This window comes from Xenopus laevis, chromosome 4S (genome assembly GCF_017654675.1).
Source record: "Xenopus laevis strain J_2021 chromosome 4S, Xenopus_laevis_v10.1, whole genome shotgun sequence".
Taxonomy (NCBI): domain Eukaryota; kingdom Metazoa; phylum Chordata; class Amphibia; order Anura; family Pipidae; genus Xenopus; species Xenopus laevis.
In genome coordinates, this window is record NC_054378.1 from 13,638,325 (window position 1) to 13,653,265 (window position 14,941).

Sequence of the window (14,941 nt, forward strand, 5' to 3'; positions counted from 1 at the left end):
TGTGCCTCCTTCCTCCTCTTTTGTTTACATCTCAATGTAGAAAAACATTGTACAAATAATGAAGATGCAGTATTCCATCTTCTGAATTAAATATGCCTCCTTCCTCCTCTTTTGTTTACATCTCAATGTAGAAAAACATTTTACAAAGAAATTAAGCTGCAGTCTTATATCTTCTTAATTTTGCAGCAAATAAGATGTGCCTACTTCCTCCTCTTTTGTTAATTGTGCAAAGTCCATATAAAAACATTTAAAAAATGATTAAAGCTATGTAAAGCTAAAGATTTGTGCTTCTATAGAAGCCTCACCTCCTTGTATAAAAAAAAAAGTACAAGTAACAATAATAACAATAAAATAACTAAGCCAATAAAGCCACTAGCTTTTTCTCCAGTATTTTCTTCTAATACTGGGGCTTCTTCGCTGGACTGAAGTGGGGCATGTGGAGCCTCCACAGAATCACCCATATCATCCATGGTGGTCTGTTTCTTCTCCGTGTCGGTTGAGCCGACTTCCTCTTGTGGAGACAACTCCTGAACAACAGACAGTTCTGGAGCTCCTTCACTAGAATGAAGTGTGTCCTCCTTAGGTGCAGTTGAGGTTTCAACGTGTTGAGCCTTCTCAGATGCACCTATATCAATATGGCAAATGGTGTCCTCTTTCTTCTCAATGTCCGTTGCGCCGACTTCCTCTTGTTGAGTTACTGACGGTTCTGGGGCTCCCTCACTAGACTGAAGTGGGTCCTCCTTAATTATAGCTGAGGCTTCAACTTCCTTTTCAGTTTCACCTATGTCAGTATGACATATGGTGTCCTGTATTTTCTCGATGTCGGTTGAGCCGACATCTTGTGGTGAAAATGCCTCCACAAATTCTTCACTGGCTGGTTCATCCTCCTTAAGTGTAGTTGTGGCTTCAACTACCTTCTCAGATTCACCTATGTCAGTATGACATATGGTGTCCTGTTTCTTCTCAATGTCGGTTGAGCCGACATCTTGTGGTGAAAATGCCTCCACGACTTCTTCACTGGCTGGTTCATCCACCTGAACTTCTGCAGCAGCTTCTTCAGCATTTTCTGCTGTTTTTTCCATTTTTGTATCCAGTGACACAATATCATCACTGGGCATTTCTTCTACAGCAGCATTAGACATGTCTACTGCTGTTTTTGAGGCTAGATCTACATCTTCAGCATTCTCTGCTGTTTCTTCTATTTTTGTGTCCAGTGACACAACAACATCACTGGGCATTTCTTCTTTTGTCTCAGATATTTTCTTTACAGATTGTATTACAGTTTTATCTTCTGCAAAGGAAATAAAATAAAATTTAGGAATGTATTTTTCTATGTTTGATTATGCCTGATTTGGTAATAATCCTTATGTCTATACTAACAAAACCTTAATCTATCCATGTCCTTTACTACCTTTACAGATAAAATGCCCATAGCATTACCCATAGCATACCTTGCCAATCTCTAGCTACATTCAGTCTTCTGACTAAGTCCTTTATTTCTGCTATGGCTTGCATTTCATCCTGTATATCTGTTATGAAGGGATGGTTTTGGAGCAGAAATTTAGCCGTTGGTCTGTCTTTGGGATCCTTGGTTAGACAGACCTCAATAAATGAATTAAAAGCTTTAGACCTGGAAAAAAAAGAAAAGTGTGTTGATTTAGAGATAATATAAGATGCTCCTTATAACTTTAAGAGCAGAATGTCTGGTTTTCAAAGTGGAAATTAGGCTCTGCTAGAGCACTCTCTGCACTAGGGAAGAGAACCCTCCTGGACCCCCCTCTGGTGCTAAAAAGGTGAATGGGGAAAGGCAGGGCGGAGCCTCCCCAGGGTGGCAATGGGGTCAGGATCACTCCTTCAGATTATGACTAAAGTCAAATGGGATGTGGTTAGCTTACCATCTGTATGGTCGACTCAGAGTTGGAGGATCTCCAAAAACAACTTGTTCTCCAACTGCTTCTCGTTGTAAATGGAGTAGTGCTAATGGGAATAAATAAATACAAGTCAAATTCCAGATGTTCCAAATAAGTTTTGAAAATATTTACTGCCTGCCCAGCAAACCTTACAATCTACAATCTCATGAATCATACACTAGTGATTTTTAACCTGGGTCCCTTTAGTCATTGTTAAAAAATAATTCCCAGGGTTCCAACTAAATGCTACAGAGCTAGCAAACTATTATATCTTTATTTCATTATTAATCATGGTTGGTAATAGCACTAATTCAGGTCCGGACTGAGAATCAAAATAGGCCCTGGCATTTCAGGTACACAGAGGCCCACTCAGCGCCTAAAAACAGCCCCCCACCAGCCCACTAAATATTGACTTTCTATGGCACCTTATAGCAGTCCCTCTGGCATTTGCCAGAACCCACAGATTGCCAGTCCGGGGCTGCACTAATTTGTTCCTAAACTTCATGTTACATTCTTACTTCGTCAGAGTTGGGGAGAGCTGGGCTTATGTGCAACATTACTTCTTTCATTCAACACATTACAAATACAACTAATATCTATATGTGTTTGGTGAAAGCCCCAAACAAGTCTAAAACAATACAAAAAAATACTTGGAAATACTCACGACATCTTGCTTGGGCCATCTCAATGGCAGTAATTCCCAAAGCCCATATGTCGCACTGAAAATGAAAAGAAAGGCAATTATTTCGATGAATGTACTTTTCAGTTACATATTATTATAGGTTTTAAATCACACCTCTGTTAATTATTAAGTATGATTGAGGGGAAAAGACAACAAATTATCAGCACTGCTGACACTTTCATGTATTGATGTAAAAAGTAATAGTTTCAAGAAGAAATTGCTAGTTAGGGCTTGTTTGACGTAAGAAAACCATAGATATATCTCTTTTTAGCTTCAAACTGCTGTGTATATATATGTATATATATATGTGTATATGTATATATATATATATATATATATATATATATATATATATATATATATATATATATATATACACACACATGCATACATGATACGGACAGCTGATACTATTGTGTGTGTTTTATTTATTCTTAGGCCTATGGGGACAGTGGTGGTCAAACACTAATGTTATTTAATCAGAAAGGTGTAAAGCATACAGAAGTTGACCGCATTTAAAAATACTTGGTTACGGTGAAGTCTTACCTTGAAATTATGTGAGCTGCATGTCCACACTTCAGGCGCTATGTAGTGTGGCGTTCCCTGCAGTTCTTTACAAGCCCGAAATCTTTTCACTTTTCGCGCAAGCCCAAAATCAACTGAAAATCATCAACAAAAATTTAATCAAAAAATGAAACGGTAAAGTAATTATACTGATCTCAAAGTGAAAAACAGAAAACAATTTATAAAATTATTTGGTGTTGTCATTCAGCTGCTGTTTTGCAAGTGCTGTGTATGTATGTGTGTGTGTGTGTATGTATGTATGTATGTATGTATATATATATATATATATATATATATATATATATATATATATATATATATATATATATAATATATATAAATATATATATATATATAAATATATATATATATATATATATTTATATATATATATATTTATATTTATTTCTAATAGGTATGTATATTTTAAATGCTAGAATTTGGCCTGGCCATGGCTTGACATGATCAAAGGGTGTCATAGTTTTGGTTAAAGTTTTGTAGTAACAGTCTTTACAATGGAATCCTATACAGGTATTGCTGTATATGAAACTAAAATTCTATAAATATATAATCACCCTTTGGAGCCAGAATTGACACCATTTTCGGCATGCCATTGGAATGTTTGTTATCTATGCTATTAATATCATTGGTATCAAGAATAATTTTAAGCAAGGTGTTTAAAATACTGCCAGGTGGCAAAACTAAAAAATCTGCAATGGATTAATAAAAAAAACAATATCCTTTAATTATCATAGATTAGATCAATTTTTCTTACTTAAACGTATCCCGGCGTCTTCGGTTAGCGCAATATTGAGGGGCTTGATGTCTCTGTGCATTATGTGCTTTTTGTTGAGGTGTGACAGACCCTGTAATAAAGAAAAAGCAAAAAAACAAGAATAAAATAGCAATTTGTCAATGTTCTCTAACACAAATTATAAATAAATACTTAGAACATGCTTGAATAAGTTGAGCCTGACTTACCTTTAACACTTCCCGACATACATAAGCGATGCAAGATTCGGGAAGACCTTGACTATAAGGGTTGTCTATCAGTTGGGAGAGTGTCCCACCTCCACAAAATTCCATTTCAATCTGCAAGAAAAAGACAAATATTAATAGCATGTTCCTGTTTGCTCCCCATAGTATTGAGTTTAGTAAAAAACAAAGTAGAACAGGTGTACTACATATTCCCTCATACTCATCCAGCCAATAGTTTTAGCTGAACAATATATGGGTAAGAGTAGTCAACGCTATGGGGCCGATTCATCAAGGGTCGAATATCGAGGGTTAATTAACCCTCGATATTCGACTAGGAATTGAAATCCTTCGACTTCGAATATCGAAGTCGAAGGATTTAGCGCAGAAAATTCGATCGTACGATGGAACGATTATTCCTTCGATCGAACGATTAAATCCTTCGAATCGAACGATTCGAAGGATTTTAATTCAACGATCGAAGGAATATCCTTCAATCAAAAAAACTTAGGCAAGCCTATGGGGACCTTCCCCATAGGCTAAGATTGACTTCGGTAGCTTTTAGCTGCCAAACTAGGGGGTCGAAGTTTTTTTTAAAGAGACAGTACTTCGACTATCGAATGGTCGAATAGTCGAACGATTTTTACTTCGAATCCTTCGATTCGAAGTCGTAGTCGAAGGTCGAAGTAGCCCAAAAAATACTTCGAAATTCGAAGTTTTTTTACTTCGAATCCTTCACTCGAGCTTGATGAATCGGCCCCTATGTATCTGTACAAACATAGTCTTACCATTATAGGCATCATTGTGGAGCCAGGTTGCTGATAGGCTCCATAGAATGAGGCGATGTTTTCATGCTTTGATGCTTTTTTGTGGATCTTAATCTCCTTCTTGATTTCCTTCAGAGTATCCTAGGTAAATAGAAACACTTGTAAATACAGTGCACTTTCTTAAGTAAAGGCAAAATGATGAGTTTTCTCATAATTTAATGAAAAAGATATATTACCTCAGAAGGGTTCATCAATTTAATGGCCACAACATTGTTGGTTTTCAGATTGAGTCCCTGTAAAAGCAAAAAAAAGGATTTTGTTAACATTTGAAACTTGCCTTTTTCAGTAGCCATCCCTCTATAGTTCCCATCTTTAGATAATTTCCTATAATAACAGGCTAGCTTATTATAAGATGTTTATAGGTAGCCATGCTTACAGCAGAATTAATCAAAGCTTTAGGGGAAGTCTACCTTTATGTTACATTTTAGCATGATACAGAATGACCTATTCTTCACAAAGTTTTTGTTCATCTTTATTTTTTATTTCAATCATTTTTTTTCAATGAATTGTTTTTCTCAATACCAGCTTGCAGTTTATAAATTTATCTGGTTTATGTAAATCTGTTGCTCAATGCTCTATAATTTCTATTCATTTTCCAGTCTGGTACATAGTTGCTATAGTAAATAAAAACTAGATAGCTCCTGAAATTCTAAACTTTTGAGCTGCAGAACACCATATTTAATTAAAAAAAGACCAATTGCAAACCGTCTTAGAAACTGTCTCAAGATTTACACCACCCTAATAATTATTTCATAGGCGACCAACCAATTTGTTATTATTTATCTGCTATCTCTGTGTTAGATACTTTAGTTTACCTTGTAGACTTGGCCAAAGGAGCCGTCGCCAATCTGTTTTCCCAGGTCCAATGTTCCTCTGGGTTCCTAGAGATATTAAAAAAATATATTATTAAAAACAAAAAAAAAAAGCAAAGTGACCAAAGAATATTAAATAATATAAAGTAATTATAAAGAAGTGATGCAACTATAGAAGAAGCAGCCTGACCGTGGGGTCACCTTCCTCTATAGCCATACTAAAAATGTGTTTATAAGTCATATACACAATAAAAAGTAATTATAAAATACAATCCATTACCTTGAAATGAGTTGAACTCTCTTGTCCCTGTTTTGGATAAAAGAACAATAGAATATTTAAGTAAGGAAGAAAGTAAGGCAACTGCATACAACATACTAAAATGGGCTCAAATGCAACTTCTGACTTTAATAATGACAAATATAAAGAAAATTAATATATATGAAAGTCACTTTGCTCTAAAATAACTGATTTTAATCTCTGTGCACATAATGATAACTCATTCAGGCACTTGATAATAAGAGGGAAATGCTTATTAATGAGTCAAATAATGAGGGACATTACTCAATAATTATTAATCCTCTCTGTAACCCCAAAAGGAGAAGTGTTACCAGGTTTTCCTCTTCTGGCGCCATTATTATAGCCCATATTTTGTGCACTTTGCACTTGTATTTCTCACCATTCTACCCCTATCTTTTTTAATAGACTTACCGTAAAACAAGCGGTCAAGTTTCTGAGCATTTTCCTTGCTTTCAGCAAGTCTCTCTATGTGCAGAAACTTTCACAGAAATCTGTAAAGAAAAACAGAAAAATCTACTTAATTTGATTTGTAGAGGAAAGCAAAATCAAACCAACTTTTTATCTGATTTAGCCTACACAGGGTATATAGGGTTTATTTATCCTTCACACCGCTCTGTTTACTATGACATCACATTTAAGCCACACCCCTATATAAACGTAAAGTGATCGTAACACTAAAAAATTACTTTGCAAGTTATTTATGTACACTGAAAGTTATCTGTAGGTCATCTTGACCATTTTTCACTGATAATGCTCCATTCTGTTACTTAAAGTTCTTAAACCTGACTATAAGTACCACTTTAATGTTCAATGCTTACAGATCTAATTATTGTGATGTTACAATTAAGCCCCACCCCCATATTAACTTAATGTTTAAAGTAGAGATGCACCAAATCCACTATTTTGGATTTTTCCGACTCCCGAAATCTTGGTGAAAGATTCGCCGAATACCGAACCAAATCCAAATCCTAATTTGCAGATGCAAATTAGGGGTGGGAAGATGAAAAAATGTTTTACTTCCTTGTTTTGTGCCAAAAAGTCAGGCGATTTCCCTCCACCCCTAATTTGCATATGCAAATTAGGATTCGTATTCAGTTCAACCGGGCAGAAGGATTCAGCCGAATCCTGCTAAAAAAGGCCGAATCCTGGCCAAATCCCAAACCGAATCCTGGATTTGGTGCATCCCTAATTTAAAGTTTACAGATATGTCAAACAGCTGGCACATTTATAATTTGACATCCCACATCTACAGGGTGTATGGATTTTTTGTTTGCATCTTTATTACGGTTTGCTAAGGACCTTCTTCTCGTGTGCTGGATACCAATGATTAGGTGTTTGGTGTGTCAGGTTTTAATCAACTTTGTTCATTGTGACATCATAATTAAGCCCGCCCCATATCAATTTAAGGCTTACAGATATGATCATTGTGACATCATAATTAAGCCCCCCCCATATTAAAGTAATGTTTAAGGCTTACGGATATGCCAATTATATATATCAAACAGCTGTCACTTTCAGAATTTAACCACAATCTACAGGGTATATAGAGATTTTTGTATGTATTTTTCTTACCTTTCACTAAGGTTCTTCTTCACTCTTGTGCTTTCTCTAAGGTTCTTCTTCACTCGTGTGTTTTCTCTAAAGTTCTTTTTCACTCGTGTGTTTTCTCTAAGGTTCTTCTTCTCTCGTGTGCTGGAATGAAATTAATAGGTGTTTGGTGTGTCAGGTATCAAGTCAACTCTTATTAACTTGAGTCTTACAGATCATTATGACATAATTTAGTCAGCCACATATTAATTTAAGGTTTAAGGCTTACAGATATGCCAATTAGTCAAACAGCTGAAACTTTCATAATTTGACATCCCATAATATACAGGGTATATAGAATTGTTTGTTTGGATTTTACTTACCTTTCGCTAAGGTTCTTCTTCTCTCGTGTGCTGGATAGCAATGATTAGGTGTTTGGAATGTCAGGTAACAAGTTAACTCTGTTCATTGTGACATCACAATTAAGCCCCGCCCCCATATTATCTTAAAGGGACAGTAACACTTAAATACAACTTTTTTAAATATACATTTATATTTAAAATTACCCATAATTCATGTTGACCATTTTCACTGATAGGGCTACTTTTGTGATTAAGTGTCACTAAAAGTTCCTAAGCCTGACTGTTTTGCCAGCCTGACTGTCAGTATCTCTTTAATGTTCAAGGATTACAGATAAGATCATTGTGACATTAACTAAACCCACCCCCATATTAATGTAATGTTTAAGGCTTACAGTTATGCCAATGAATCAAACAGCTGACACTTTCAGCATTGGATATCTGATCTCATCTAATCTAGAGGGTATATAACATTTTTTGCATGCATCTTTCTTACCTTTTGCTAAGGTCCATATTCTCTGCTGTACATACTGTCTTATGTGTGACTCTTCCCAATATCAATGGATGTTAAGTATGCACCAACATTATGGCTTTAGAGATCCTATGTCTAGACTTAGCCCAGGTAGATTTCTAAAAATGTTGACTGCATGTCCTTGAGGATATTTCTTGGGACAGGGATCAGAAGAGTCAGGACAAAATAAAACAATTTGGTCAATATAGACACTGGGTTGTTGAAATTCTCCCTAAGCAGAATATAGTGTATTTTTGGCAGATATCAAGATCTTCACTGGGGGGGGGGGTTAATTGGTACAGTTTTTAATACATTTTTCCAATTTAAATGCCTAAATATTTTAAGCAAGACTGGCATGGTCTTATGAAAATACATAGGAGCATGTCATTATTAGTAAAAAGTTGTGGCATGAAAATCAGAGCCTGCACACCAAAGCTGTTCAAAAACAGGAGCCCCTATGGTTTATTATATCAAGAAGAATACACAATGTTTTGGGCGCTTTACACTGGGTTGTGGTGGCATGATTCTTCTATAGGCTGATTATAAATTAAAATAGTACTGTAACCTATGGAAGGATTTCAGCTTGACTGACACAATTGCAAAGGAGTCTTTAGTTATGTTTGAGTGGAAATCGACCTGCTGAAATATGCATTAGCCTCCTCTTTTGCCTGCACTTGGAACACTTGTGTTGGGTCAGACAAACTCAGTTGATTTTGCACATGAATACATATCCCTGAAAACTTCCACGTTTGCCTGTACCCGAGCCTACAAAACGGTTCCGGGTGGCAGCAGGAGAGGAGGCATTAGTCTATGAGCACGTTACACATGTTTAATCACAGTTTTGAAAGAAAAGACTGTAGTGGAATATACTGTATTCTATTTTCTATCTGTCTATAATATCCTCTATTGCACTATTAAATAGTAACCCCAACCTTGACAGTCTACCCTCATAATTGAAATCTTCCATCCCCTTTATCAGTTTAGTTGCACTTCTCTGCACTCTCTCCAGCTCTTTAACATCCATCTGAAAGGATCTCTAAAATGACTCTAAATAGCCCCCAGAATAATAGAAGCTTCCTCCCTGCATTCTCTCCCCTGTAGATTTTGTATCACAAGCAGCTCTTCTTTTCACTCACACTGTGAAGTCCTCAAAGAGGCGTCTACTACACATTTTTTCTATGTTCCATGTTCTAGAATGTTTTTTGTAATTATTCACCCTTTCCTTTTTCCATGTTGTCCCTGACCCTGGCAGTCAAAACTACTGTTGTTTTATTGTTTTTTTAGTATTTTATTAATCCTTCCACTCCGGACCTCTACTATTCATTTTTCAATCTTTTATTTAATCAGTAGCCCGATTTGGCCGGATGAGCAATTCCAGTAACGTGTGGGGTTTCCCGCGTTTTTTTATTGAAACCTCAGTCATTATCTATTGCTCACACTTTTGGTTCCCCACCCCCTTCCCAAATCCAGTGATTCACCAAAATATCACATTATTGCCGAAAAGTGAAACCTCGCGGCGGATACAGTGCTGTACTGACATTGCTCTGAGCTCTGCTCGCCAAAGGCAAAGAACTGGGAAAGCCACACCCCAAACGCGCCTGTAATTACAGTTAACGTGTGAAAGTGACATTGCTTTAGCAATTTGTCAGGAATCTTTGTAAAATGTGGGACTGAGTAGCACTAAACTACTAGACACATATAATGCGGGACTAGTGTTCCCCCTTAATCTAATGAGCCAATCCCAAATGAGAATAGTCCCACTACCACAAGAGGAACCAATACCGAAGCTCCTGTAAGATCCCACGTGGTCACGCACAAGCGAATCAATCATATTCATTGGGGATTTCAGCCCACGTGGTCCCTACCACAATTTATCGGGATAATCCAGATAAGAGGAAAACTGGGGTAAACAAATCAACTAAGAATGAAAAGTCCTGCTGTAAATCTCATCTGTTAAACCTATTTCCCACATGTTCATTAAAGGGATACTGTCATGGGAAAAACATTTTTTTTTCAAAATGAATCAGTTAATAGTGCTGCTCCAGCAGAATTCTGCACTGAAATCAATTTCTAAAAAGAGCAAACAGATTTTTTTATATTCAATTTTGAAATCTGACATGGGGCTAGACATATTGTCAATTTCCCAGCTGCCCCAAATCATGTGACTTGTGCTCTGATAAACTTCAATCACTCTTTACTGCTGTACTGCAAGTTGGAGTGATATCACCCCCCTCCCTTTTCCCCCCCAGCAGCCAAACAAAAGAACAATGGGAAGGTAACCAGATAGCAGCTCCCTAACACAAGATAACAGCTGCCTGGTTGATCTAAGAACAACAATCAATAGTAAAAACCCATGTCTCACTGAGACACATTCAGTTACATTGAGAAGGAAAAACAGCAGCCTGCCAGAAAGCATTTCTCTCCTAAAGTGCAGGCACAAGTCACATGACCAGGGGCAGCTGGGAAATTGACAAAATGTCTAGCCCCATGTCAGATTTTAAAATTGAATATAAAAAAATCTGTTTGCTCTTTTGAGAAATGGATTTCAGTGCAGAATTCTGCTGGAGCAGCACTATTAACTGATGCGTTTTGAAAAAACATGTTTTCCGATGACAGTATCCTTTTAACAACCCAATCACCATCCCCGTTTGGCCTCCTCCTTTTCTTTCTGGAACTTGTGGTTTTGAGTGCTCAGTAGCTGGGACGCTTATATGAGGAAAAACTACAAATCCCAGAATCCTCGGGTATGAAATAAACTGTTCCTAAATAGAATTATGGTTTATGAGTAATGAGTAGAGTCATTGGCTGCTGTGGGTGGGTCGGGGGATGAAGGGCAAATACTGACAACAGCTTATATTTGCATATTAGAGTCTCTGTTATAGTCACAGTATGGCCTCCCTCAGTGTAAGAACCCATTTGAGAAAGTAAGGGATTTTTTTAAAACCTGCAGTTTTTAAAAAAAACTATATATGTAGTTTGATTAAACGTGTTTGGCTTGTACTGGTCAGATTGTTAATATGTGTTTGATTTTGGCTGTGATAGGTGCCCTTTAAGCGCGTGCAACCGTAGCACCCCATTACCTCTACACCCTCACCCCTTCTCTAATGGATCTCCCCTTTCCTTGCAGTTTACCCACACTACTTCTACCGATGATTATGCAACGTTGGAACGCGACGTGATTTTACATTTCCAGACCCGGGAGAGATCTCACTACAAAAAGAAAAAAAAAAATCAAACAATCTGTTCAGACACTTTGAGATATTTTAATACAGAGTTTTTAATTAGCGATTAAAATTCTAGTTAGGGTTAAAATTTTAGAGTCTACTGTTTGTTATATTTCTGTAACTTCATTTTTCCATGTACCATTCGACTCCCCTGTATCCGTGATCCACTGTCTCATATGTGGGTTTTGTTTTTTTTTTTAAAGAAAAATTCTTAACCCCTCCCCCTTTCGAACGTACTGTATCTCCACCTCGCCGAGTCCCTGCCGGTCATCACATTACTTTGTAAATGATTCTAGTGTTATAATTTTTGGATTTAATATTGAACCCAAGCAACATTAATTATATTTGTACAGTCTTATTAGACAGAGAAATGTTATATTGTAATTGTAAAGGTATTACCTGGTACAGAGATCCCCAGCTTTTTAACTCCAGTGTAAGGATTCATTTATATGAGGCGGAAGCCAGACAATCGCTTCTTTTAAGGGTCATTGGGTTTATGGCACACGGAGCTGCTTTTGTCGGCTGTAGTCCGGGGCTTTTATATGCTGAAGCAAGGTCACCACTAGGGGGCGCTATAAACAGAGCGTTTGCTATGGCAAGTCTTAAAGGAGACAAATCTAAAAAATGTACCGGTGCGTTTGACTCTTTTAGATCTAGAAGCAATGTACTTAAAAAAGTTGTGTTTCTGGTTAGTTCATTGTAAATTTCTGCAAAATCCCTACTAGTCCCGCTCATCTGTTCCACTTCCAGCTCTCTGTATTCTCTGTGCAGGGGATGCTGTGGTAGAGTCCTACAGTGGGTCGGGTACCCGCGGGTTACCTGAAAAAAAGCGGGTAACCTGTGGGTTGTGGGTATAGACGCGGTTCTCAATAGCAGGTTTTTCTTGCGGATCCCGCTTACTTCCAACTTGACGGTTCTGGTTTACAGTGACGGCACTTCCTGATCCTTGATGGTCATCGGATCGGGTTGCGGATATGGTACTTGCGGGTCCAAGCTGGTAAGAATGTGGGTTGCAGGCCTGGACTGGCAATCTGTGGGTTCTGGCAAATGCCAGAGGGGCTGCTATAAGGTCCCATAGAAAGTCACTATTTAGTGGGCTGGTGGGGGCTGCTTGGGCCTCTGTGTACCTGAAATGCCAGGGACTATTTTAATTCTCAGTCTGGACCTGGTGGGTTCCGGGTCCCAAGTCCAAGCGGGTTTAACAAATTTGTTCTGTGAAGGACTCTAGCTGCAGGCACTGTAGCACAAGAACCAATCAGCAGCTAGCAGGACCTGATAGGGAACTGAAGCCTGTCTTTGTTTGTGTGACTGCAGGGCTGTGATTGGCTGTCCCCCTCCTACTGTGCTTCTGTCAGGGACCGTTAGGACCAGCCCACCCCTCATTTAAAACACCGACAGGGACCAGTGAACATCTATAGGGAGCTCCAATAAAGGGGCCATTTTTAAGGATAATTATAGTTTTTAGCCCCAAGTAAAACAAACACCATATATTATACATAATTACCTACATGTTTATTTTTTATATCTCCTTTAACAGGTGGTTTCAGAAACACCCCACACGCCGTAGACCTAAAGCTCCGGTGCGGGTCCACTTAATTTGCATTTCATATCTGGAGGATAGTGGGGTGAACTGGTGTGACAAAGGGCTTAGGTTAAGGGCACACGGGGACATTAGTCGCCCCCCAACATCTTCATCAGTTTCTCCAAGGATTCCTAGTACCCCAGGGGGCCTGAGCGTATACAGTATGGTAAAGTCTTAATTGCTGTACTGAGCCAACCCCCCGGCTAAGGGCAGTGCAAGGGAACCCTGGGAAAACCGAAGATCATTTTGGATAAGGGCCCGACCCCATCCCAACTAGTCTTGTCTCCAGCATCCAACACAAGTGCAAAACTATTGGGGTAGCGGGTTGGGGCTCATTTATAAAAACTGAGCAAATTTGCAGCTGGCCAGTAACCCATAGCGACCAATCAGTGATTAGCTTTTTTCAGCTAGCTGCAGGTTGACCACTGGAAGCAATCATCTGATTGGTTGCCATGGGTTACTGCCCAAGTGCAGGTGCCCTTTGCGTTCTAAATGTAGATGTATTAAATTTCCTGTAAATTAGGGTTTCAGCGTTGGGACCCCTGTGTTCTTGTTCTCTCCGTGACATTTTGGGTTGCCACCTGGCCAGTGTTTTACCAGCCTGGCCGGTAAAAATGATGGTTGATCCCAATGTTATTAATAGGGAAAAAAGATAAATATATAGGCCGATATTTTTTTCCAGAAAAGGTGGCAACCCGAAAGACAATGGTGGTGGTCTGTTTTTGGTTTATGGTCTTTACTCTGTATGTGCCCCCTGCTCTCAGGGATGGGATTGGTTCACGGCTGTGATTGGCTAGAGTAGCAATGTAAACAGTGTCTCCAGCCTATCCCAGGCTTGAACGAAGAATAAACCACTCCCTATTGGGAAAGTCATGTGACTTTGGGGCCCCATGGGGGGGGTATGTGATACCGTGTCTCTGAGTCTCCGGCCTTTGCAGTAGGTTCGGCGCTTTTTTAAAAGGACCAATTGGCAGCTCGTCGCTCAGCTGTTCTACAATGTCACCGACACTTCCCGATTTTACAAAAGGCCTTTCGACTTTTTCTTTTCGCTCTTCTTTTCCCTCTGTTCGTTCGTTTTTGTACTTGCTTAACCAATCAGGACTCCGCGAGATCACGGAAAGGTGAAAGTAGAAAAGGAACGTCGGTGAGAAATAGAAATCAATCTGTTCGGATCAGGATATATTATTTATTACCAGCCTCGTCTCGTTGTGTTGAAACTTTTTATTTGTCGTGTATAAATTGGATTCATTGTTACATTTTCTAATCCGGTTTTATTTTATTTCTTTGTGTAATTGCTGATTATGTAACTAAGTATGTACAGTCTATATGTACCTTTTGAACTATTTTTATCACAGTATTATTTATTGCTTTCTTTCAATAAAATACTGAAGCATTTTCCACTGCCAATAAAAAAGATAATTAAACGCAAATGTGATTTAAATTGGCTGTGAAATCTCGTCTGTGCTGTCAAAACCAACAGATCAACTCAGGAACCCTATGTACTGGGCCAACCCTAACAGAACTGGCTGCTTTACATCCCATTTAGGAACCCTATGTACTAAGCTAACCCATATGGAACAGGCCACCCTGACATCCCAGGTAGGAACCCTACGTACTGGTCCAACCCTAATGGAACCGACTCCTCTTACATCTCAGTTAAGAACCCTATG

General features: G+C 38.4%; 2 protein-coding genes across 17 annotated transcripts in view; one reads left to right on the top strand and one right to left on the bottom strand.

The window, feature by feature from the left end:
- ppfia1.S (protein tyrosine phosphatase, receptor type, f polypeptide (PTPRF), interacting protein (liprin), alpha 1 S homeolog) overlaps nucleotides 1-14,712 on the top strand; it is a 93,126-nt gene extending 78,414 nt beyond the window's left edge. For 15 of the 16 annotated variants that reach the window (XM_041591399.1, XM_041591397.1, XM_041591400.1 and 12 more), the window contains one exon: nucleotides 11,593-14,712. The gene's annotated coding sequence lies outside the window, so the exon portion shown is untranslated. 16 annotated transcript variants of the gene reach the window in all.
- Nucleotides 1,884-4,352, bottom strand: LOC121393434 (serine/threonine-protein kinase mig-15-like). The gene is made up of 6 exons (XM_041561923.1): nucleotides 4,338-4,352; nucleotides 4,138-4,248; nucleotides 3,932-4,022; nucleotides 3,139-3,251; nucleotides 2,575-2,629; nucleotides 1,884-1,977 (listed from the first exon to the last, which is right to left on the bottom strand). The coding sequence occupies exons 1-6, from the start codon at nucleotides 4,350-4,352 to the stop codon at nucleotides 1,892-1,894; spliced, it is 471 nt and encodes a 156-aa protein (XP_041417857.1). The 3' UTR covers nucleotides 1,884-1,891.
- Nucleotides 14,713-14,941: the final 229 nt, after the last annotated feature.